At 40.4% G+C, this 26,285-nt stretch overlaps 1 protein-coding gene across 2 annotated transcripts in view; it reads left to right on the top strand.

Annotated features, from left to right (window-relative positions):
• Positions 1 to 26,120, top strand: part of dvl1b (dishevelled segment polarity protein 1b) — a 32,716-nt gene extending 6,596 nt beyond the window's left edge. The window contains exons 2-15 of one of the 2 annotated variants that reach the window (XM_028998348.1): positions 542 to 611; positions 1,083 to 1,204; positions 6,576 to 6,688; positions 12,374 to 12,512; positions 12,657 to 12,750; positions 12,842 to 12,911; positions 13,005 to 13,144; positions 14,518 to 14,594; positions 14,742 to 14,809; positions 15,620 to 15,697; positions 15,932 to 16,066; positions 16,558 to 16,725; positions 17,309 to 17,527; positions 23,393 to 26,120. In XM_028998348.1, the coding sequence (XP_028854181.1) occupies positions 542 to 611; positions 1,083 to 1,204; positions 6,576 to 6,688; positions 12,374 to 12,512; positions 12,657 to 12,750; positions 12,842 to 12,911; positions 13,005 to 13,144; positions 14,518 to 14,594; positions 14,742 to 14,809; positions 15,620 to 15,697; positions 15,932 to 16,066; positions 16,558 to 16,725; positions 17,309 to 17,527; positions 23,393 to 23,934 (2,035 nt within the window). In that variant the 3' untranslated portion in view covers positions 23,935 to 26,120. Of the gene's footprint in view, positions 1 to 541; positions 612 to 1,082; positions 1,205 to 6,575; positions 6,689 to 11,205; positions 11,643 to 12,373; positions 12,513 to 12,656; positions 12,751 to 12,841; positions 12,912 to 13,004; positions 13,145 to 14,517; positions 14,595 to 14,741; positions 14,810 to 15,619; positions 15,698 to 15,931; positions 16,067 to 16,557; positions 16,726 to 17,308; positions 17,528 to 23,392 lie in introns of those variants that run through there. The other variant, XM_028998349.1, reaches the window with a different exon arrangement.
• Positions 26,121 to 26,285: the final 165 nt, after the last annotated feature.

Genomic DNA, 26,285 nt, shown 5'->3' with positions numbered 1-26,285 from the left:
CACAACCATTAGGCATTTTCTCTTAAATTAGTCCCCCATATCTGTCTATTTTTCCCCTCTCAGCTTTTCAGTTGCCTTTCTTCTCCCTGTTCTTTCTTCCTCCCCGCCTATTTATCTCCCCCCATCCTTCTGTCGGGGTGCTCCTCCATCTCAGGGGAACAGGGGCCGCTGGAGTTCAGGGGCACATTTCCACTACAAAGTACTGGGGGCTTTATATACTGATAACCTCGCCGTGCCCTCACTTATTCACACACACACACACACACACACACACACACACACACACACACACACACACACACACACGTGAACACTCATATATAGAGGAATACCACTTTCTCCATATTCTTGCACACACATAAATGGCCTGAAGTTCACATTAAGTCTCTCTCACTCTCCCTCTCTCTCTCCCTCACACACACACACACACACTCACAAATACAATGATGCTTTACTTTATTGTTTTGTGACATTTAAATTCTATATGGCCTCAGCAGTAATTTAATTCAGTCTTATGCATCTGTATGCTTCTGTTTTGCAGGGTTGTCAAGGAAGAAATCTCAGATGACAATGCTAAGTTGCCTTGCTTCAACGGAAGGGTGGTGTCTTGGGTAAGACAACTCATTATTGATTTACCACAGTTTAAAATCAGAAATGCACCCATCCGTTGCACGAGATCACATGACCAATCTCACTAAACATAGCTATTACATAATAGCACATTGAATTATTTACATCAGCGTGGATGTGCAAGAAAAACGCATCAGTAAAACTATTATGTGGTGCTGACTGCTGTGTCCACAAGAGTTCTCACATCTCAGTATCATATCTCTGTGCATTTCTAACTGTGACCTGTGTAGTGATTGAGTAAGAACAAGTTGGATACACGAGAGTGATGATCCTAACTAAGCCATGTTAGTTCTGGTCCATGACATCACATTGACGCTGTAAGCCGTGGGCTTTCAGCGGCCGTGCTACCATCACCTCAGAGCTGTTTTTCTTTTTTAAATTGCACAGAGCTGCATTACAAAAACTGTCGTCATAAACCGAACCTAACCTTGTGTGGCTGTGTTTCTCCTCAGCTGGTGCTGGCTGAGAGCTCCCACTCTGATGGTATGTCCTTGTGCACAGACAGCCATGCTGAGCTGCCCCCACCACTGGAGAGATTGGGGGGCATTGGTGACTCCAGACCCCCATCCTTCCAGTAAGTAATAATTCATCATTTAAAATGACTTCATCATTATTTCCACAGATATACATAATAATGGAAAGCTGCCTCTCTGTGTAGCTAACTGTGTGTGTATGTTTTAATATATTTACCATCCAAATTTACCTAAGAATTCTATTTCTGTTAAGTTTCTGACAAGGCAAGCATCAGTAACATATATGTGAATACTCATAAATAAATCTTACATATAGCCACCAGGACTTTACAGTATAATAAAGCCTGATGACATTAAGAGATATACATTAATAATCAAATCACAATCAGTTCACAATCACAATCAAATCACATCCATTAGGGCGGCAACTACTGAATTTTTTTGGTATCGAGTACTTGGATAAATCATACTTTTGTGTTTTAAACAACTATATCAGTTGTGTGTTATGCAACATAAAAGGCCTCTTTTTGCTTTATTCAAACTCAACACTTTCACTAGATCGAAACTTAAAACCTTTGGCTTATTGGCTCCAGAACTAAAGCCCATTTAATCAACCTTTCTGTGAAATATTTATGATGTACACAAACATAGGTTAACCAAGGTTATTATAGTTAATGAAAACAAACAATAAAACTAAAACTAGAATTGAAAAAGCATTTTCATTAACTGAAATAAAGAGTTAAAAAACAAATGAAAACTAACTGAAACTGTTTTGTGTGTATACAAAACGAACTTAAACGAACTAATATTATAGCAAAAGCGTCCTTCGTTTTCGTCTTTGTAATAAGCCTTTTGGGTTGAATTAAAATCTATTTACTTCACGCTGCCAGTTTTAAGCCAGGTTTTTGACCATTATGGTAACACGTGGTCTGTGACGTCACGTGTCCATAGTCTGTCCCTGACGCTGCCGGCTAGCGTGATGGCTGCAGCGAAAGTTGGAAGAAAGCGGAAGAAAGTCCTATTTGGGATTTCTTTGATTATGACAGTGGCAAAAATAAAAGTAAGTGCCTTGTTGTAGAAGCAGGTGATACAATATGTGGAATACTTCTCAAGGGGAAAAACCCCACGAATCTGAAAGTCCATTTGAAAAGCTCACACAAAAAGGCGCACCAAGAGTACCTGAACAAGCTAGCCTCTCGCCCGCCCTCCCCCGAAAGAGAAGCGGTAGCCAGGCCAGGTAACATGGGAAAGAAACGTGATACTACAGCATCCATAATGGACCAAATAGCTGCTGGCTAGTAAATACGCAGGAACACCACAAATGAGAAGAAGCATTGGTAAATATGTTTATTAAGACTGGAAAGTTTACACCACTGTGTGACTCGATTACCTTCAAAAAGTTCACCACTTCACTCGAACCAAAATTCAAAACACCCGGAGCTGCAAGAGTCAATAACCTTATCGGAGCTAAGATGGATAAGGCTATTCTGGTGATTTTGATTCATGCACCTGACAAATATCCTAATTTACAAAAAAAAAAACACTGTAACTAATAAAAACTAAACTAAAACTAAGCAATTTCAAAATATCAAAACTAATAAAAACTAGTAAATCTGCCTCTAAAAAGTAATTAAAACTAACTGAATTTGAAAAAAAAAATCTAAACGAAATAAAAACTAAAACTAATGAAAAATCCAAAACTATTATAACTGTGAGGTTAACCTATTTGTCCTTTTTTTAATAAAAAGAAAAAGTGGTGTAGTCAATTTATGTAAAAAGGTACAAAATAATAAAAAGAAAATATAAATAAGCAATTCAAGTATTACCAATAATCCAACTTAAACAGTTCAGTTTTCCTAATTTCCATCAGATTTAGAAAATTTATCAGCTTTTGAATTTCACTACCAAAAGAAAATCAATGTTTGACTATTTGGCTGTAATTTTGCTGTAAATAATTTCAGTGTATAATTTAAAATCTATTTACTTCACGCTGCCAGTTTTAAGCCAGGTTTTTGACCATTATGGTAACACGTGGTCTGTGACGTCACGTGTCCATAGTCTGTCCCTGACGCTGCCGGCTAGCGTGATGGCTGCAGCGAAAGTTGGAAGAAAGCGGAAGAAAGTCCTATTTGGGATTTCTTTGATTATGACAGTGGCAAAAATAAAAGTAAGTGCCTTGTTGTAGAAGCAGGTGATACAATATGTGGAATACTTCTCAAGGGGAAAAACCCCACGAATCTGAAAGTCCATTTGAAAAGCTCACACAAAAAGGCGCACCAAGAGTACCTGAACAAGCTAGCCTCTCGCCCGCCCTCCCCCGAAAGAGAAGCGGTAGCCAGGCCAGGTAACATGGGAAAGAAACGTGATACTTACTTTTGACTATTTGGCTGTAATTTTGCTGTAAATAATTTCAGTGTATAATTTCCAATGCCAACTAGCAACACAATTTTAAATATTTTTATTTGGCTTGCTCAAATTCAACTAAAGAAATTCAGGCTCAGGCTCATGATGATCCACTGATATTGAGGGGCTAAATGAATGCCCGCCCACACTGAAATCTGATTGGCTATTTTGCGAAGCAAACTTATCAGTATGCGGTTTGTCTGTGGAATCGGAACCACACAGTGATCAACACATACACATGCTCTCGCTTTCCCTCTCTCTCTCTCTCTCTCTCTCTCTCTCTCATTCTGTCACGCGAGCATGTGATGCAAACATTAATGTCTCGCATGCATGCACTTGTTTGCTTGCTCTAGTTTTTGGGATCTTTGTTGCAATTTGCAGGCAAAAATGTGTGGAAGCCCTATAACACAGGCTACAAATCAGTGAGCAATCATTAAAATACAATACTTTGTCCACTTGGAGAAGTGCAGTTCACATGAGGATGCTTTTTTTCATGTGTTGCAAGTTTTTACACACACAATATCTTAATCTTCCACCATTGCCATAGAGAGTAAAATAAATTGCGCCCAAGTAAAACAATGATACTGGTGCTGTGCTGTAGTCTACAAAGCGGGAGTGATGCGATAACAGATGGACTTTGGTGACTCATTAAACAAAGCCTCTAGACAAATAATTTTTTGTGATCGAATCATTCGAGTTACTCGAATACTCGTTTCAGATATAAAGGTGTGTGTGTACGTGTATTGTGTCACTGTTAGTGTGTGATATCCTCTGGAGACAGTCCAGCTCTGGCTGTGTCACACTTCACACTAGATGAGACCTCCACACACACACACACACACCCTTACACTGAGAACCACTCACATACATAGGTTCATTTTTACATGGTGTTTTGGTATTCAAATTGAAAACCACAATCTAGCTGTCTATCTGCCGGTTCTCTCTCTCTCACACTCTCTCTCTCTCTTTGTTCCTCTATTATCCCATACTTTCACCATGCTGTCTGATATGCCGAATGCCCATTTGATCATCTGTGACACTGTTACTTATGTAGACACCTTCATAAAGTCAGCATAGGCTGGAATGAAAACACACACGTTGACAAGCACACACACCTATATGTAAACACATTCTGAATAAACACATATCTAGGTATAAACACATGCCGAGGAATATTAACACTTATGCACAAATATGCACACACTCCTGCAAACATGTGTGTATCCCTGTGGCGCTGGTCCCCTACTGGAGCCACTCATCCATACAACAGTATTCACACATAAAAAGGAGAGCTTCTCTGCGTATTATCTCCGCCACTGGCGGAAAAGCTCCAGAAGGGGTCATGACTTTAACATGCTTCTTTGTTATGTAATAGGCATGTGGGGGTTTCACTCTAAAATTAAAACCGGTGAGATTTAAGCTCCACATTTAGACTCTCATAGACGATGTTTCGATGGGGTCTTTTTTGATTTTGGAAAAAATGCAGCACAATATAATCCATTCATTAGAATGCTCTTGAAAGATAAACTGCTGGACAAAGTGAAAAAGCTGCATATCTTTTTACACAGAACTGAATCCTAATATTATTTTAAATGTGTTGCATATAATAATGGCATAATTGTGCATTCCTGTTTTGCCTGATGTTTTTATGTGTTATTTGCTTTCTTCTCGACCTTCCCTGCCACCTTGCTTCCATGTATGACCACTGCCCCCTTATGGCCAAATTTGTCCAGCACATATAGAAATGCATACAGTATTGTGAGCTGAATACACATTAAATATGATGCATTCTTTATCTCCCATGTGCATATCTAACTTAATTTTAATATGAATTTTGGATTAAAATGAAATAAATTCTTTTGAACAACATTCTTCAATATTTTGTTGAATCAAACAGAACTGGTCATGTGTTTATGTGGGTGGCACCACAGTGATATTTTGAATCATAAAGAAAATGCTGTTTTTTATTTAGAAATGTCAGTGTTGCTACAAATAATTAAATATTTTCAAATAATCAGTGGGAATAAATGGGAAATGTCACCTTGGATAGAGCATCTGCAGCCATGGGAAATTACAAACACAGCAGATTTTCTCAGAGAACCCAATTATTTTGGAATACTGTATTATATTATATCTGCAATCTGTTTTTACACATACATCATGGTTCTGTAAGGTGTCCAGGATAAACCTTGTTAATCTAATTTTGAAATATTGCATCTGCTCTAGTGTCCTTGTATGTCCTTGTCTGCGTTGTCACTTTTCAGGTGCCTATTTCTCTCTCACACACACACACACACACACACACACACACACCCTAAGATGCATCTGCATTGCTCAGCTTCTGCACTTTGCCTGTGTGTGTGATCAGTTCTCACCTCACCTGCCCTCCCCCTGTCTCCCAGCTGTGCAGGACCATGGCTGTGTCCTCATTGCCCTTCCTCATCCCAAACCAGCACCTATCAAAGCACAGCTCTAGCAGATTCCCTTCTCTGTCTCACATGCTTGACCATGAGGTTTAGTTTTTTTTATGCAATACAGCTCACGTTACATTATAAACATGGTAAATCACAAATAAATATAGCATTGTCAGCATCATCTTAAGAAAGTTTGTTTCATTAGTTATAATTGGTCTAATAATTAATGCAACATTGCTAAATAACTAACTAAGGAAGTTTCTATGCATTACTAAATTACTAATAGTTCATAATAAGTCTCAGTTCAACATACAAATCAAAATAAAGTAGGAAGGTTCGGTCTGCAGCAGTGGGATCTGGTTGATCTGGTCATCTAATCTGCTGCTTGTCATGCTGCAGCTGCATCTCAGCACATGGTGACACAACGAAATGTGTCCTCTGCTTTTAACCATCACCCTTAGTGAGCAGTGGGCAGCCATGACAGGCACCCAGGGAGCTGTGGGGGATGGTACATTGTGAAAGAAAGTGCATTGGTGTTAAGATTCAACAAATAATAGACATAGAATTACTTCCACAGGAATAGAAAGGAACTTTATCTATATGGTCTCTTATTTTATCCCAGAGTCTGAGCGTACTGTCCTTTTCCACTTTTCAGTGCAAATGCGGTGAGCAGTAGAGAAGGCCTGGACACAGAAACAGGGAGCGAGTCCCTCCTGAGCCACCGTAGGGAGAGGGAGCGCGAGAGGACGAGACGGAGAAAAGAAGAGTGTGAGTACCACAGTTCCAAACAGAACTACACTGCATGGGACAGATTTGTATACAGACAAGCCTTGGGTCCCAGGCTGGATCTTGTTGATTGGAGGAGGAGGAGGAAGTGTTCAATTAGAGTTAGTTTGATTATGGGAAAAGCTCATCTCATTTAGCATGAATATTGGGTGAATATCATTATCCCAGTGGGATTTGGTGCTTTTGACAGATTTCCATAAAGGAAGTAATTTGCTTTATTTTGCCTTCATTTGAAAGTGCAGTGCCACACACTTCCTGTGGTTCATGCAAAACCAGCATTCGTTAAGCTGGTCATGTAAGGTCACAAGGCTTGTTCACCCCCTGCGAATGATAATTTCCATTTTTAAGGTCTCAGATGAAACATAGCCTCAGCATGAAGCCGACAGCGGTGTTCAGGAAATGGATAGGAGACATGAGCTATTTGTTACACCGCTGCTGGCAGGCAAGCCCGACAAATCATAAATCACTGGGTAACAGGTACAGAAGTGAACTGCATCAGTTCCCTTAATACACCATACAAAACCGTGTGTGTGAGCTTGCACAACTGTACTGATTATTTTTTACCGAGTAGCCGATGTATTAATTTATCCAAAGATGGCTTTACATTTTTGAGTTTATGGGTATTTGAATGAAAAAAAAAACATCTTATATACGATTTGTGGTCCCGTTGTTTTCTTTGTGTAACGATCATCCATGGCATGTGGGGGATCGTTGTGTAACGATCACCGATTCCGGGGTGCAGGCCACCCCCACCCTTGTTAGTCGGTCACTGTCACATGTGTTATCCTGTCACTGTTTCAGTGTGTGTTCGTGGCATGTGTGAGGCTGAGAGTGAGTGTGAGCGTGTGTAAGGTGTCTGGTGTGTGTGTATGATGTTGGATTGGTGTGTGTGTGTACGGACTCTTGTCTGTGTGTTGGCGCAGCTGTGGTCTTCCCTGGGAAATCCTGCCATGTTGTCACAGGGAAGTCCCGGTGCGGTCCACGCTGGCGGTCCTGTCCGAAATGTGGCCTGAGTCGGGGTGACTTGGGGTCACATGTATGTAGTAATTTTGTTGATGTGTTTTCAGGTGATGTGTCTCCAAAATAGAACCCCTTTGTGTTTGTACAAGCACATGCACTTGCGTCCTCTCCTTCCTTAGTGTTCTGACACTGACACACTTTGCCTGCTCTTATTTTACTACAGCTAGTTTGTGACCTTGCACTGAAATTGCAGATGTACATTGTAAGGTTGCTGATATATCAACATTTCGGTGTCTTTATTTATTGAGGCTATGGCCTCAAATAATAATAATTTAAAAAAAAGAAATGTCAGCACTTTAAGGTGCTGTGAATGTCATAGGTGAACAACTGAATTGAAAGCAGCAGTGAAGTTACTAGTTAAAAAGCATTCTATCTTATTAACCATTTTAGTGAGAGTCAACCGTCACTTAACTGGATTTTATTCTCTTGTGCATTACTGCGTAATTATCTGTGTAAATCCCGAGTGTTGTTCTCATTGTGAATCTGAGACAGAGAACACCCTTTTTGGCATGGGGGCCCCAGCAGAGCCACCCTGCTTTTCTATCCCATCAGCCCTGCCCTGGCTTAATGTGGGTGACTCCCTGCCATGTTCAGACGTAGGAAGGGCATAACCCGCCTCAGCCCGTGTATAAAACAGAAATACCCCGTATACATGCAAAACAACAAGCACACTACCCATTCTCTCCTTCTTCCTCCCTGCTCTCCTGTTTTCTCTCCTTATCGCTTCCTTCCAATGTACCTCCTTCCTCCCATAGTCTGGGACACATCCTTTTGTGTTACTGCCCTTAATCACATATATAACCCCAACACAGATGCACATGTGAACACACACACTCGGTCACACTTTTGTGCATTTCATTCTTTCTCTAATGAACAGTGTTTAGACACAGAAAAAAAAAATATATATATATATATGTGTGTGTGTGTGTGTGTGTGTGTGTGTGTGTGTGTGTGTGTAATATATCACGGGATTTATATCTTTACTAGATAAATTAAAATACCTTCACCCATGTGATCGTTAAGTACGATATCTGAGGTAAGAAATAAATGACTATGAGGGTGGTGGTAGCCTAGTGGATAACACACTCGCATATGAAACAGATGACCACAAAGTCAAAGGTTCAAACCCACACTTACTACCATTGTGTTTGTGAGCAAGACACCTAACCCTGAGTTGCTCTAGGTAATGAATAAACATGGTTTTAGAGGTTTTGTATATTTTGTAAATGCGCTACCAGAAAGTAGGGTATAGATTGCTACACTGGACATGGTCTTATAGCTGAGATGACAATCGTATGTGAACCGGTCAGGTATTTTATTGTAAATTAACTGGTTCCAGCAGGGCGGCGGTTCCAGTGTGAGTGCACTGATGGCTGCTCTCATTAATCAGTGCGGCTTAATTAGGAGTGTGGGAACAGCCTGGGCTGACCAGCAGTTCAACATCTGCTGCCACTGAGCTCGGAAAAACAAAAGAAATACCACTGTTGTATGAGCTGTGTGTGTGTATCTGTCTTTTAAAAAAAAAATGTGACAGTTTATAGTCTACACACCCGTTCCGGCTGTCTCAGCAGTGGACAGCATTAGATTTGTATTACAAGCAGTGAATTTTGGTCTTGGGTTTGTTTGCATGTTTTGTCACAGTTTTACAGTTAAACACTTTAGACTAAACCATCATGCAACCTAATTTTTATGGTTTTTCATTAAATTTGGCATTTCAATTAGGTTATGTATATTTTGAGCTCAGCTGGACATATTCTTGGCCATTAAATGTGATATTAAATTATTTATGTCTGGAGCTGAATTTGAGGCAGAACAACTGGAATCAAAGCCTGGCCAGTCTGTGTTCCCGGGAGACTGGTTATTCTGGGATGTGTTAGCGATGAGCTGTTATATCAAGAACGATGGGCACCAGTGTGTGTGTGTGTGTGTGTGTGTGTGTGTGTTATCATAGCTGGTGTTGCTGGCCACATGTGTCTGCCGATAATGACCTGAGAGACGCTTCACAAAAAAAAATCCTGGTAGCAACTCCCTCAGTCTTTTGAATAAAATGATTAGATTTCCCGCTAAAAAAAAAAAAAAAATACATTTAATAAATAATTAAAAGCAGTCAATAGCTATCCAATAGACCCGAGTTTACTCTGTAGCCAAATATGTTACATGCGCTTGAGTAACATGACTAAATAGCTTTTTAACCCAAAAAAACAAAGAGTGGTTTACAATGTGTTTTTTATTAAATAGGGTCCTGTTAGCGCAGTAGCAGTGCTGTAAGGGTTTTGATTTAACTGTGTGGGGGTGGGGCGTTGTCAAGCCGCCGCCGAGCGCGACGTACAACCGCGAGCATTCATAGCTTCAGCCACGGAGCAGGTAAGATAAACTCATTACCGAGGGTTCTGTTTGTTTGTTTAACACCATGAAAACAGATGAATTAAATTCTTCATTGTAAACACTTACCAGTGTGAATGGAAGAAGAAAAAGTCAAATATTTCTGATTGTTTAGTTAATAAGGAAACATTTTGGGAAAGCCTGACTGTGAGCATGTGTTTATCCTCCCAGCGTGCGAAGCGAGCATTACTGTAGATAACTGATTTAATGCATTAAGCTGCTTTCACTCGCATGTACTAGTAGATTTGTCTTATACATTTATTTACAAATTAATTTTTGGTGAGAGACGTAATGTATTATTAGAGATGACTTGGACAATTCAGGTCTTCTCTGTTCTTTCATAAAGCGTGTTGCAAGTGGTCACTTGGGTGGCATCAGTATTATTGTTATTAATTTTAACATTGTTAATAATACTACTACTAATAATACTTTGGTGACTACTGCTAACCCTAATAATAACAACAGTAATAATGTCAGACTATACAGAAAATGCTGATTCAGTTAATCAGATGGTCAATATAAATGAAAATCTTTTTCAGTTTTCAGTAATGATGAATAGTATAGACGCACACGAACAATTGTACCTATACACAACAATTGGATGTGATGCATTAACTATCTCACAATTATTATGACCATAGTTCTTGTTTCCTTTTACCCTGTAAAATTGGTGCAGTGTATGCAAATACCTTACGTTCAATTAGAAATATAACCAGGCTGTGTAATTTTTCTCAGACACACTTAGGAACTAGGTCACATGACGCCTGGTGTCGCCCTAGAGATACTATTTATCTTCGACTTGGCTTGCACAAATGCGCATGATATATTGAGCTCTCTCCTTCCAATTTCATCCCTGGTATCCGTAGCATTGTTCCTTAATGGATTGCCACTTTTTGCTTCTTGTACGTGTGGATATCGAATCAAACTGCAGGAGAAATCGAGCCATCGCTTTGCTTGTTCCAGCTATTTGCAGATCTTTGTACAAATGCCTATTGGCTTTACACAGCCAGTGTGTATGTGTGAGACAGATTGGATATTGAATAATCTCCTTTTTTTTTTTTTTTTTACTTTTGCCATGTTTTCTCAATTTCTCAGTTTTTCTACAAATACAGCCCTGTTCCTATTGTCCTCTTTGTCCTGTATTCTCCCCGCTCCCTCTGTCACTTTGTACCATCATTCTTCATTACTTTCTCCAGACCTTGTGTACAGCAAGCGTACTGCTGACGCCACGTCGTACGGAATGCCTCCTGCCTCCTTCTGATCAATGGGTGTGTGGTGTTAAATACAGCAGCCAAGGAGAAGGCAGTAGTACTGAGTTTGGGAGTTTGTGTGGAGAAGTGACTCCGTGTGTACGTGTGAGTTACCACTGTATGTATGAAAGAGATCGACTACATGGGCACCCCAACACTTTTGGAGTGCTTCGGTGTGAACCGTAGGCTCCACACACACCCTGCCTTGCAGCGATGTCACCGCCTCTCCAGGCCCTTTCATCCAATCCGCTGCCACCCCGAGGTTCAGCCACACCCGAAGCCATGTATGTGAACTATTCCTAGGCCTGTCACCTACAGGAAGTTGCTAAAGACAGTACACAGAAACAGAAATATGCAGGTTTTTGATGTATGTCTGACAGCGTTTGAAACAGGGCATGATCAAGCCTGCTGTGACCATGTCTAATATGTCATTTCAGTCTTTTAATAGACAGGGACAATTAAATTGAAAGTGATTAAAATGACCTGAATATGGTCTGTGAATGGATTTCTGCTGTCTTGTTAATCATCTTCTGACTGTGCTCTGATGGAGCCTCTTAATGCTGAATTGATCTTATGTGCAAGTACCAAAAGCGAATTTAGTTTGGGCTGTGTAGGGCTGGGTTAGAAATACATTTGAATATTGTAGGTAATATAATTTAAATCACTGTTTTTCTCAGATATTGTCAATGTTGTCAGTGTTGTTTAATGTTTGTATATTCTTTAGCATGAGAACCGTTGTATTCACAGTTCTTAGGAACAATATCTGCATGACTTGTTTTTGTTCTAACAGATTTATTTCACAGCAAATTGTATGTGGCTTTTGATGTGATGTATGTGATGTAAATGTATATATATCTCACACACCCACACCAAAAGCCACATACAATTTTCCTGTTAAATAAATCTGTGTGTGTATACATACATACACACGCATGCATAGCTCTCTCTCTATCTCTATCTCTCTCTCCCTGGGGAAAACAGTGTCTGAGTCTAGGTGTGTGTTTTTGTCCCTCAGTCCCCCGTGTTAATGGCCACACCAAAGCAGAGCGCACGGTGCGAGACTCAGCCATGGGTTGTGATAGTGCCTCCATGATGAGCAGTGAGCTGGAGTCCAGCTCCTTCATTGACAGCGAGGAGGATGAGAATGCCAGCAGGTCAGATGCGTTTATCAACAGTACTGTTCTTCATCATCAAAGCAAATTTAAAATGAGCAACTCAAACATTTTTTCCGTGAATCTGACATTAGAAATGGAAGATAACACAAGTTTATTTCCCCCCCCTTCCCACCTTTTGTCCAGACTCAGCAGCTCGACAGAGCAGAGCTCCTCCTCTCAGCTTATGAGGCGACACAAGCGCAGACGACGGCGGCAGAAAGTGGCCAAGATTGACAAAGTGAGTCTCACTGGTGTGTACAAGTGGTGTGTATGCATGTGTGTGTACATGTGTGTGCTTAACTCCAGACTGTGGTTTTGTACCCCGACAGTCGTCTTCCTTCAGCAGCATCACAGACTCCACTATGAGTCTGAACATCATCACAGTCACACTTAACATGGGTAATTATCAAGTATATAAAGACTTTACCTTACTGTGTGACCTTCATCAACATTGTTTAAACCCTTCTGTTTGACCTTTTGTCGCCCTTGCAGAAAAGTACAACTTTCTTGGCATCAGTATCGTTGGCCAGAGCAATGACCGTGGAGATGGAGGAATCTACATTGGATCCATCATGAAAGGCGGAGCAGTGGCTGCAGATGGTCGGATAGAGCCAGGAGATATGCTGCTGCAGGTGAGAAAGCAGAAGACCATGCTACAGGACTAGGTACAGGTGTGAGGGTCAGCTGTAGCCTGACTAGAAGTGAAAACCAGTGACAGTAATCTTTTTTTTGCCTTTCAATTGTGGTTTGGAATTACTGCTGCATTTACGATGTCAACACTACTGAAATGAAAAAGAAAATGAAGAAAAAAACTTTTGTAGTCGTATAACACTATGGGCTCCTATGCTGATAGATATAGCCCGTGAGGAGTGTTTGCTAATGTCACATAAAGTGTCTGGATTTTGGAGAGGATAAACTAACTACCCAGCCAGTCCTTTTTTGTTGTTGTGTAATTATTTCTGACACCGCTGCACAAACATTCTGATTGGCAAGCTAGTGTATGCTACATTCCCAATGCTATGTCTTTTATACTGCATCCAGAATTTCCCCCCATCTTCTGTATTCAGACAGGCTGATCATATGCACAGTAGCTCCATCATTCATGACAAATGAATGTGACTATTTTCTGGAAAGTACAGATCTCTGTAGTTTTATGAAGCATCAGTGCAACATATCTGTGGTGTTGGGTGTATCTTTAAAATATGCATGTGCCTGTTTGGGATATATTGATTTCACCATCATCACTTATCATGACAAGATATTTGTACATCACTGTACATGCCTGTTTTTATGTTAAATAGTGCATTGTTGAATATATGTTCTGTATATAGCATATCTTAAACGCCATAAGCCACTGTTGGTAAAAACAGAAACCAACCTTGATTCGTGGGCAAACCCCAGCGTCTTCTTTTCCTCACCCTACATCCACAAAGCAGATTAAAATAATGCACAATGTTGGCTCCGTCGCCCAAAGCTGTGGTGGTGCGGTAAAGCGATTACGGGACCGTGGGCTTTACAGTTCCATATTATTTTCCCAAGATGAAATTGAGGAGGATGCTCATCCGCTCTTCTCTACCCCCTGTCGCCAACATCACTGGCAAATCCCACGCTCCAGACGTGGGCATTAGCAGGCACCTCCTGCCATGTGTCTCAACCATCAAATGCCTCCGGCAGCATCCAGTTAATCTTGCCTGAGTGACTGAGCAAAGCCTGTGAGCTCAGATTAAACAGATTCCACTACAGGAGGTGGTGTTGTGGTACACGATGATATATTATCACTGTCTAATTACTAAACTTGAATTGTACCCCCAGCATTTTCTTTATTTTATTAAACATGTACAAGTTTATGTTTAAAGTTGGTGGATCAAGGCCATTGTGTTAACAGAATGTAGAAACGTAGACACTTCATTTAAAGGATGAGCTGTCTATGGTGCTGATTCATGGAGTGAATGTCTCTCTATTGTGTTTTTGACTTAATTTTTTTGGTTGTGTTCATTTTTTGCAGGTGAATGATGTAAATTTTGAGAACATGAGCAATGACGATGCAGTGAGGATCCTACGGGAGATTGTCTCTAAGACAGGGTTAGTGAAAAGCAGCATATCCAAATGTGACAGCATGGCTTAAAGAATTCATTTTATTTGATATTTCCTCTATGCTAATATGCATGTCATATGGTCATGTTTAAGATTTAGGGTTATGTTGTGTTAAATTTCTGTCTTTGCCTTCAGCCCCATCAGCCTCACTGTTGCCAAGTGCTGGGACCCCTCCCCTCGCAGCTATTTTACAATACCCCGCGGTTAGTGTATTCGGACAATGCACACATTACACACAATTTGACTAATGTCCTCCTCAAGAAAATCTTGGTGATCATGTTCTTCAGTTAGCATGTTTACTTACACTACCCACAATAAATTAGGGATATTGTGATACGGTGTTTGTTTCACTTCATTTTTGGGATAGGGAGGCAATTGTATTGGGGTGATAGACACAGCTCATTTTGTGTTTTCCATGTAATGGTTTTCTTCTATTCTATTGGTACCAATACCAAGAGACAACCTTTCTTAAAGTGGCATCAATTTCAACATTCTGTGGGTATAACAAGCTGGTATTGTCAGTAGGTCCTTCCAAGCTCGTCATTCAAACAGCCATGAACACACGACGTCACTTAACAGACGAGCAGCATCATGGTCGCGCCAGGCCATGGCCATGGTCGGTGGCAGGCAGTCAGATGTTGCTCATGAACTTGGTGTGTCTCCAAGTGTCATCAGCAGACACAGAACTACTGGCAGAGTTCATGACAGACCCAGGAGTGGAGCCCCACAAGTGACAGTCAAGCTGCCATTGCGGCAAATGGTGGAAACACCCGCTACTGACATTGTCAATTTTTGTTATTTGGGCTATCCATGTTATCCCTGTTAACTAACGAAAATGGTGTTTCTTCTCATACATTATTAGTAATATCAAAGGGAACTTTTACTTATCTCATTAAATTTCAGAGCAAATAGGAAAAGCACTAAATAACAATATCCCTTATTGTAAGTAGTGTATGTCATATTATATGCTGTGATAATTAGAGTTTTTATGAAATGTGTATGTGTGTGTGTAGCTGAACCAGTTAGGCCAATTGATCCTGCAGCCTGGATCTCCCACACCACTGCATTGACTGGAACCTTCCCTCAATATGGTACAGTCCTTTGACAACAGTTTTTGATATTCAAATAATTGTAATGAACTGCTTGATATAAGCTTTCAATGACGATTTAACCCCTATTTTTATTTTAGTTAATGGATAAGCATTAGGCTTATGTGTCACGTATCAGGAACCTTTCCAGTCACATGGCTTGTAAGTTATGGTGTTGTTTGAGTTCTGACTGAGATTTTGGTCTCTGTGTGCTCTTGTTTTTGTGATGCCTTTCAGAATTTGACGACCTGCCATTAACAGCAGGTAAGACAGACATGGCAACCATAGTCAAGGTGATGCAGCTGCCGGATTCAGGGTTGGAGATAAGAGACCGCATGTGGCTGAAGATAACGATAGCCAATGCTGTCATAGGTGAGAATCTAGTCTGTGTGAAAGTGTGCACGTGAGAGTGTATTCTGTTAGTGTTTCACAATGTTTGCTAAAAATATCCCTTCTTCATTTTCTTCAGTGTGTTTCATAGCATTCACCCCAAGTACCTTAAAATTGATGCAGCTATATGGTGCAGCTTGTTCTGACATTATCTGTATGCTTTGGATTAATTGATACTGACCGGTGCTGTTCTCAGCTACAGTGTGTCTTCTTTATACAAAGCTTTGAATAAAAGCATCTACCAAATGAATAATAGATTGTATGGTGATGATCCTGTGGATCATTTTTCATTGTTAGGATGAGATGCATTTTACTTTTTGAGATGCATTTACTATTTTATGGTGGTAGTAGCCTAGAGGGTTAAACACTTGCCTATGAACCCAGGTTCAAACTACTGATTGTAAGACGCTCAGATAAATGCTGTAACAGTAAAATGTAAACATACTTTCTTTGTGTGTTTGAATGATTGTTAGGAGCTGACGTAGTGGACTGGCTATACTCTCGTGTAGAAGGATTCAAGGATCGGCGTGATGCCAGGAAGTACGCCAGCAGCTTGCTGAAACATGGCTACCTGAGACACACCGTTAACAAGATAACCTTCTCAGAGCAGTGCTACTACACCTTTGGAGACCTCTGCCAAAGTACTGCCACACACATGCACACACACAATCATTACAGTATCAAGTTGTTCCTTAACAGTAATTTGTAGGCATTCCGTGACAGCGCTGCTTCAAGCTACGTATTACTCTGCTTTATATGTGTGGGCATTAGATTTATTTGCTTAATTTAACATGTCAAGCATCTGACACCCATATGTGTGAACATAACTAAGCATCATAGACGGATGCTATTTCTTCTGAACATGATATCTAAAAATAAAAACCTTTTTTTTTAACAAATGTTCACTTTGAGAATGACTGATTTGTTTTTGGAGGTCAGTGGGACAAGGTAACTGTGACCATATGTTATAAGTTCCCATTCTGTCTACATTGAAATCTCTTTAAGATTACATTCCATCAAATTAGATTCAAATGTTTAGTTTGATACTAAGGTGCTATAGTTTTTGTCATTTTATCATTGTGACAGTCACTTGTTTATTTCTACAGTAAAACTATTATATAATTGGTGCCATTTAATGTAATAAATCAGCATATAATTGAGTAATATCTATATATTCAGATATATTTGTAAATTGTAAAATGTATTATTTCTTTTATGTTTTAGACATGGCATCACTGAACCTTAATGAAGGCTCTAGTGGAGGTGGTTCAGAGCAGGACATGCTGACCCCACTTCCCCCTCCAACCTCCAACCCATGGCCAATGGGGGGTCAGCCTTTTCCTTACCCACCATACACCACAGCGCACCCTGGCTTCCCCCCAGGATACACAGACCCATGCCACAGCTTCCACAGTGGCAGTGCCGGCAGTCAACACAGTGAGGGTAAGTGTGTAGAGGATGTGCCAGTCTGCATCCTAGGCTCTATGCTAAATTTGCAGCAATAATTTGTCACACGCTGTGCAGAGTTGAGTTTGATGGAAGTGAAATATGTCTATGTTCAGCTATACAAAACTGGTGACAATCCAGTGGAGAGTAAATCAATTCCAGATTTTTCTTAAATTTGCAGTGTGTAAAACATAACAAAATAATGCACTCTATTGCAGAAAAGTTCATTAATAGAGATTAAACAATTTAGTAACAATACAATAATTAAATACAAAGAAATACATTTTAAAATATTTCACAAATATAATTTTTGGAAATTAGGTATGTAGATTTTGTTTCTTGCTCTTGTGTCCAGTATCATAAATTACTGTGTACCTAAGAGCCTCTATAGAAAGTGAAAGAATCTCGGGGAGCGGTGTGTGGGGAGGGTACCTTGCTCAATGGGCACTTTTGTGGATTTTAACCCGGAAAACCCCTTGTTTTCAAGTCCACTTTCCTAGCTGCTAGGCCACCACTGCCCCAGAAAACAATGCTGCTGCAAGAAGATATAGCGATCTGCCAGGCATATGTGGTATGATTTTACTAACATTTTTAATATTGACCTCAAGTTTTCCAAATTGTGTCTGAAATTATTCTAAACAGTTTGAGGTGGATTTCCTGCACCAGGAAATTAATTTGCATGTCATATATTCTAAGCAAAATGTAGATACAAACAGCACTACATATGAAGCCTTCTGGATTTAGAAGGAGAGACAACTTTTGTCTCACTGCTCAAAAGACATATTTGTGCCAAAGATTATCATGCATTGCTGACATCACAAATGACTTTTTTCAGTACCATAGAAAGTGGCCATAATGGAGAAGTGTGCAAACAGATTTTCATCCCAGTTGTGTCCAACACTGTCTGGCCACTCACTCACCGACTCAGGCTGCAGGGCTTAGTTCCATACATCAGTGCTGATATTGAATGGTATAGCACTGTGTTCAGTGCATTATTGCCATTACCCACAGTTTAAACATTACGATTTGAATCAGCAGCTAATTTAGTCATCCATTGTATAGGAAGAAGATGTTTGTTACATTGTGTTGCATCTGGCGCAGCAACTTAAAAAATAAAATTATAAGAGAGGTAGTCAGGTGGCATTTTTTTTTTAGAAAGGAGCAGTCATAAATGTAATAAAAGCCAATAACAGTTCTAGATCAAAGTAACTGTGTTAAAATTAATTAAGAAAGGATACATACGCAATATTGGCACTAGTTCTGTCAATGAATACAACAAAAACCCATTCACACAGTTTGGCACAAAATCAGTTGTATTATTTGATTATACCACAGTCTTGTTTTTATGGCAAAATAAGAGAAGAAGAAGTTGCAAGTTGCACACAATGAAGACAATACAACTTCAAACAATAAGGTGGCCAGATATTTAAAGAGATGGCCCAGAGTGATATTGTTAGATGCAAGAGTCCGTTCAGAATTCCAGGTTTGAAACTGTGGTATAATATGTTAATGTGCAATTCTACATATTACTTGCCAATGTTTGGCATCTAAAGCTGTGCCCAAAGGTTTTGAGAATGACACAAAAAATGGTTTTCACAAAGTTTGCTGCTTATGTTTTTATTTTGGCAATTTGCATATCATCTAGACTGCGATGAAGAGTGATCAGATGATCAGACATTGCTCTTTGCCATGAAAATGAACATTCACTGCATTTCAGCCCTGCCATAAAAGGACCTGCTGAGATCATTTCAGTGATCTTCTTGTTAACACAAGTGGGAGTGTTGACCATCACAAAGCTGGAGATCATTCTGTCTTCATTCTTTGAGTTAAAATAGCAGCTTTAAAATGGGAGTGATGCTTGAAATCATTGTTCTTCCTCTGTTAACCATGGTTACCTGCAAGGAAACACGTGCAGTCATCGTTGTGTTGCATAAAAAGGGCTTCACAGGCAAGGATATTGCTGCTAAGATTGCACCTAAATCAACCATCTCCTGGATCATTACAATTTTCAAGGAGAGAGATTCAAGTGAAGAAGGCTTCAGGTCGCCCAAAGAAGTCCAGCAAGCATCTACAAAAAAATGATTCAGTTGCAGGATCAGGGTTGATCAGGTCAGGCAGTGGTGGCCTAGCGGTTAAGGAATCGGCCCCGTAATCAGAAGGTTGCCGGTTCCAATCCCGATCCGCCAAGGTGCCACTGAGGTGCCACTGAGCAAAGCACCGTCCCCACACACTGCTCCCCGGGCGCCTGTCATGGCTGCCCACTGCTCACTAAGGGTGATGGGTTAAATGCAGATGCTGTGCATCACATGTGACCATCACTTCACTTCACTAGTGCAGAGCTTGCTAAGGAGTGGCAGCAGGAAGGACTGCTGAGGACTGGGGGAAAGTCCTGGGGTAAAGGCAAACAAAAACCCACAAATTAAACCCAGAAGTTGACTGAAAGCATGCCACAGCGAATTGCAAAGGTCTTGAAAAAAGGTCCAACACTGCAAATATTAATTCTTTGCATAAACCTGATGTAATTGTTAATAAAAGCCTTTGAAGCTTATTAAATGCTTGTAATTATACATCAATACCCCACAGGAACAAAAAGATCTAAAAACACTGAAGTCGCAAACTTAATTTGTGTCATTCTCAAAAGTACAAGGTATTGCTAGACCTTAGCCAGTAGGATTCACAACTGCCCAATTGAAAATGTCTGATAAAATGACAGGAATGCCTCCATTACGGTTACATAATCAATTACATAACAATTACATAATCAATAACATAACATAGCAACAGAAAATGAACCATGCGAAGAAGTAGTCTAAAACATATTATGAATAAAATGTATTATGGAAGCCAAGTAAAACCAGCTGTTCAAGCATATAGAACAATGTTGTGACATTCGTGAGGTGTTTTTTTTTTTATCAATAACCATTTTTTAGCGCATGTACATTACAGCAGGTCACCACATGACTTCATCGTCACCAGCTTCTCATTCTTCCTCGCTGTCACCATTTGCCCAATCCTGTCAATGCTATGTGTTAGCCTTGTGCTATTTTTTGTTTCTGATGGGACTACACTTTGGCTTTTGCTGTGTGTCCACATTTAAGGTTGTATGGTGTGCTTTGGGGGTTATTTAAGGGTGCCGGTGTGTGTTCTGTAAGTCTTGTGCGTGCAGGCATGTGCGTGTTTGCTGAATGTGAACAGGCTTTGTCACTGCACCACCGTCAGCTGTCATATCACTCGACTCATCTGCAATCCGTAGACAGTAGCTGAGATATTATCTGTGATTTAGAGATACCAGCTATTCAGGATCAGTCAGCTCTCGTGTTGGCCTTTACTTAGCTCAGGCATATTTATTAGCAAACGGGAAGTTATTTTTGGCTGGGTAATGTTTCTAAAGAAATAACAACTGCTAAGTTGTCCATCGAGTTCCATGGAGACAATGTCCATAGGGTTCCATTCAGAACAGAGATGAACAGAGATAGCAGGAGTTTTTTAACCCCAGAAAGTTCTGTAACTGTTGCTTGTAGTGAGTTCAGAATGGAGGATCTCCAAACAAACAGCTGGAGGGCTGACCAAACCGCTGTTTGGGCTGAGTTCAGTAAAGGCCAGGCATTGTGTAACTGTGTTGTTCCCTCTGTTTCTGCTGGGCAATGGCAGACTGACGGAGGAGGTTGTCCCTCGACTGGGGTGTCCGGTAAGGCAGCCTCCTTTTCTCTCCCTCACCTTTCTATAATCCTGCCCCATCTCTGTTCCCATCTCCCATCCTCTCCCCATCACTCATGCTTTTCATGCTGGCTAGGACATCTGCTCCTCCATGGCACCTCACCCCTCCTGTCTCTGTGTGGCTCGGCGATGAGATGACAAATGTGCACTGCCGCAAACATTTGCATTTGCACAGCAGCAAGCCATCTATCTGTCTATCATGGAGGAAAACAAGTCGATGCCATTTTATTGTAGATTCACAGTGACTGTCCGCTTTTGTAGGTGAGATACACATGAGATACACAAGTGTTAAGACTAAAGATTAGAATTGGTATAAAACTTGTACAATGGAAATTGAGAATGTCTGTGCTGGATCAGTACGGCACTGGGCATTTTGTATACGTATTATCAGGAAGGTGACATTAAAGAACAAACTAATCTGCATACACTTTTCAGAAGCTCATTTATATGCATTACCAGTTCTGGCTTTGCTTTGTGAGCCACAGCCGTCAGATGTTTAAACTGTGGAGCACTTTTCAGAGGTGATTCCAGGCCCCCTTGCTAATGAGAGAATTAAATTTTTTGCTTTTGAAGACTGAGAGCACATAAATTGTCCAACATACACACACTCTTTGTACTTCAAAAATAATTATCACTCTCATCTCTTATTATCTGGGACACGGCTACTCCAGTTACACACACACTGAATGTATGCATCACGACACAGACAGAGATCGAGACAGATGGGTGATTTATAGAAGACTGCAATAACAAGGGTACAGGACCTAAGATTAGGACGGACGTACAAGCCATAGTGGAAGCACACTGGGATCAGGGTATCAGGAAGACAGTGGGAACGACACACAAACACAGAGACCGGAATGGAGCCTGTTTGACACTGAGGGTATTAGGCGGTACAGGTTGTAAACAGACTTGGCAAAGCATAAAACACTGGCAGTGGACGGTAAAAATTTGTTAAGTTAATTAAATTAATTCTACTCAATTTAGTATCAGAATTAACGATAAAATGAGTAGAAATTTTTAACACTACGGTTTATTCACACCGTTAGAGTAATAACTTATTTTTACTCCAAATTTAATTTAATAATAACACTCTAATGTGTAATATTATAGAATTTCTAATTATCTGTAGTGTTACTTATTTACATATTAATCATATGAATAGCAGTGGTGGCCTAGCAGGTAAGGAAATTGACCTGTTATCAGAAGGTCCCACTGTTTACTAAGGTAATGGGTTAAATGGGGGCGACACATTTCATTGTTTGCACTGTGTGATGTGCTGTGTTTCAGTTTCACTTACTTTTTTCTTTATATTCCTAAATGCTTGTATTCCAAACTTTGTTATGTAGCATGTAGCTACTCAACAATATCATTACAACAATGGGTAAATGCTCCCAGTATGTCATCACTTGACATCAGTGGAACTATAATCATCAATATACCCCAACAGTATACCCCATCTTCTGCCTAACAGTGGGTGAATGCTCGCTAGTGCCCCTAGTGAACTGGGTATGCAATGCATGCTGGTACCAATCCATGCTGTGTAGAATTGAATCTTCACTGCGTGTCTGCTGACATTTAACATTAACTGTTAGAGTTGGTTTACTCATCATATAGTTTTAAATACTCTATCTGGGTTAAAATAGGTTTACTCAGAAATATTGGCACGCCTTTTTTACTGTGTAGAATATTTACTAGGTATTTCCGGATCGGTCAAAAATATTGATCCTACTACTGATGAATTGGCAGGTGTGATAGTATGTGATGATGGTGTAAATAAAGAGCATCATGTATCTGCTTTTAACTGACAGAACATAACAGAAAATCACTGTTACAGTTCTAAGTGTTATATTTGTTCTTAGAAATGTTTAATAGAAATGATGAAACATGTAAGCTGGTTTAGACCTATGGTGATCATTTCAACAGTCTAATCATTACAGCAAAAATGGATTCATGTTGTTGTGGTACTGTGAGTAGAACCTAAAAAGTTTGTGCTGCATTATTATAAACACTTAGTTGCAGTTATGCTTAAGATTCCTTTTGTGACCAGAGTTTGTGTGTATCTGTAATAGTATAGCACTAAACCTGTGTTTGTATGTACTTGTGTGTGTTTGTGCTTAGTAATTGCTCCCTATGCCGTTACAGGAAGTCGCAGTAGCAGTTCCAACCCCAGCGCAGGGACCCACCGGCAAATCCACAGGGATCGCAAGTCCCCAGGCAGTGGAGGAGGCAGCGAATCAGATGGCACCAGAGGAGGGGGAAGACGAGTTGAGCGCTCATCCATTCAGATGAGCCACCGCAGCCACACCTTCTCCGCCCACAGCAGAGCTCATTCCATCCACAGTCACAGCCATTCCTGGAACAGCCACACCCACTCCCACAGGACCCGGCTTGCCTCCCAGCATAGCCGCACCTCCTTCTCCTACAGCCATGCCCCATTTGCCAAACATGGTCATGTATCCTGTGCACACAGTGAACGCAGCCATGCCTCCTCTTATGGCCCACCTGGCCTGCCCCCTCCCTACAGCCTGACCCGGCTGGCCCCTAAGGGTGCAGGGAGCAGTGGGCCCCCAGGGGCCCCGCCTGTTCGAGATCTAGCATCTGTTCCCCCTGAACTCACTGCCAGCCGCCAGTCCTTTCAGCATGCCATGGGCAATCCCTGTGAGTTTTTTGTTGACCTCATGTGATAGGGAAGTGCCTTCACAAACACACACACACACAAACACTACTACAGCATACATAATGTGCATAAAAAGCCCCATGTGTAAAACTACAGCTGGAGGGACTCTTCAGGCAGGACTACTGATCGTGTGTGTGCGAGTTGACCTGTGGGACCCTTCCGAAAATGTGACCAGCATTGCCCAGAAACCAGTTGGCTGTCCCTGCATTGCTTGATCTCCCTATTTGACCTGATATCTGTCTAATGATAAAATGCATTCAGCTGTGTTTTTAAAAATTAGTCTTTCAGCCCATTTACACTGCATAAAAGACAGTAAATTACAGACTAAACAAAGAGATTCAATAAACCAAAATAATCGTGGCTACTAAGAATTGTGTTGTAACAAAATCATGCACTCGTCAGTGCAGAATGGCTGTACTCTGGCATGTTTTGTGGGGCACTGGACACATTAGCTGAGGTCCCACAGAACCCTGTGGGGAGGCCAAAGGCAACAACGTGGGCTTGGCAGTGGCTGGTCTGCATGCCGGGAGATCTGTGTTCCCTGGCTCTCTGGGTACAGCTGGACCGTCTCTAGGCCCTAAACAGGGTTGAAGGCCGCCTGTCTTGTTTAAAACAGTGGGCTTTTGTTATCAGGCATATATTTAATTATGCTCTGAGGTGGGACTTACATCTTCAAAAAGCACACAACCCACCTGTCATAACCCATGCAATTGAGCATCTTATATCCACATATTATGTTAAATAATTAATGTACAAATTATATTAACTTATTTGCATTATTTGAATGCAACATATTCAAATCTGTCAAATAAATATACAGAAATAGGGAGACTGACCTATGCGCTATTTGTCTACATTTACATAAAAAATACTTGCAATATTTTTTATAAAAAAAAATGAATTATGTTGGTTTCCCTAAAAAATTGTGAAACAGACCATATTTACAGATTAAGATGCACAGCGGCATGTGTTATGAATTACGATGTTATTGTTGGACTGCAATCAAATTTCAATTCTCCTTAGTGCTTCATTTTTAACCCCTAACATTTATACCTCCTCTATAAACATACACATTCACAATCTCCACTGGAAATGGCCAGAATTTTATGCACTTTCAAACTATGAAGATGATTTGAAACACTTAATGTCCCCTTGCGCCAGATCACAATGGCTTGATGTGTTAATCCTTGATGGGTAATCCTAGAAATACCTCAGTGGGAAGGAGGCTTGAAATCTGTGTGTGTTGGGGAGTGGTTGAAAAAGAAGTGACTACAACAGATGAAAGCCCATGAAACATTGAGCAGATGTGCTTAAACATAATCATGTCTGTACATCCAAAATAGTTTGCCCGTAATGGCGTGATACAGTACAACACAAGCTGATAGACATAAGAAGACAATCAGACATTGCCCTCTACTGGCTGTAAGTCTTTGTTCAACACTGTTCCAAAGATCGCAATACAGTAGAAGTAACTTGGCCGTCTTACCGGAAGAAAAGCACAATCTCAGAGTGTTTCATTTTGTCATGCAAAAAAACAATGTTTAGGGTTTGATAAATCAAAAAAGTCATGTTTACATTTCCAATTGGTCTGTTTTGTCAAGAACCGTTGAAAATGAAGTCATGGATTGTCATGTGCTTTGCCTTGTGACATGGAAATGTGTCACCGGTTTAATATTGTTGTGGTGTAAGGGTCACTTAGTGGATTGACTGAAGATAATTCTAAAGTTTGTAGTCATGATTTCTGTAAAGCTCACTGTTTTTTGGAGTTATCAGGACGTGCTGATTTCAGGACACTCATGCTGCCACGTTAAGTTCTTTTAATCCTAGAGCCACATGCTCTATGATGAATTCATGCTCAATCAGTAAATGCAGCACTTTTACAAAGTTTTGTCTGTGCTTTTAGTGTTAAACACTGTAGACCACCTAAGGTTGGAGTTTGCAGAACAAAAAGACATTTTATATTGTATATATGAGAAATAAAATGTGTACAAATAAATATGTACAAAGGCAACGGTCTTGCAGTTTTGTAAAATTATGTAAATTTAATTCGGTGTCAGTGTTTGAATTTGAAAATAATTTTCTGTCTTGTCTTTCATGTAAAAAGAAACCTGTTCCGCTTTTCTTTTGTATTTTCTCGTGTCAGTTGTCATCATTCAGATGGTTAAAAAAAATTAAATGCTTTATCTGTGACAACTCCATGTTCTGTGTTATGTGTTCTTCTTAACTTACTTTTGCAGTTCTGAAATGAAATTTTGAGGTAAACAGGCTCTTTCTCTCATTCAACACGACCGGGTGTGTCGCAAGAGCCGGTGGCGCTCCAGTCCATCAGGTGGCGATATTGCGCCACAGGTCCGCGAT

This window comes from Denticeps clupeoides, chromosome 12, assembly GCF_900700375.1.
Source record: "Denticeps clupeoides chromosome 12, fDenClu1.1, whole genome shotgun sequence".
NCBI classification, from domain to species: Eukaryota; Metazoa; Chordata; class Actinopteri; order Clupeiformes; family Denticipitidae; genus Denticeps; species Denticeps clupeoides.
This window is presented reverse-complemented; position numbering and strand designations above follow the sequence as displayed.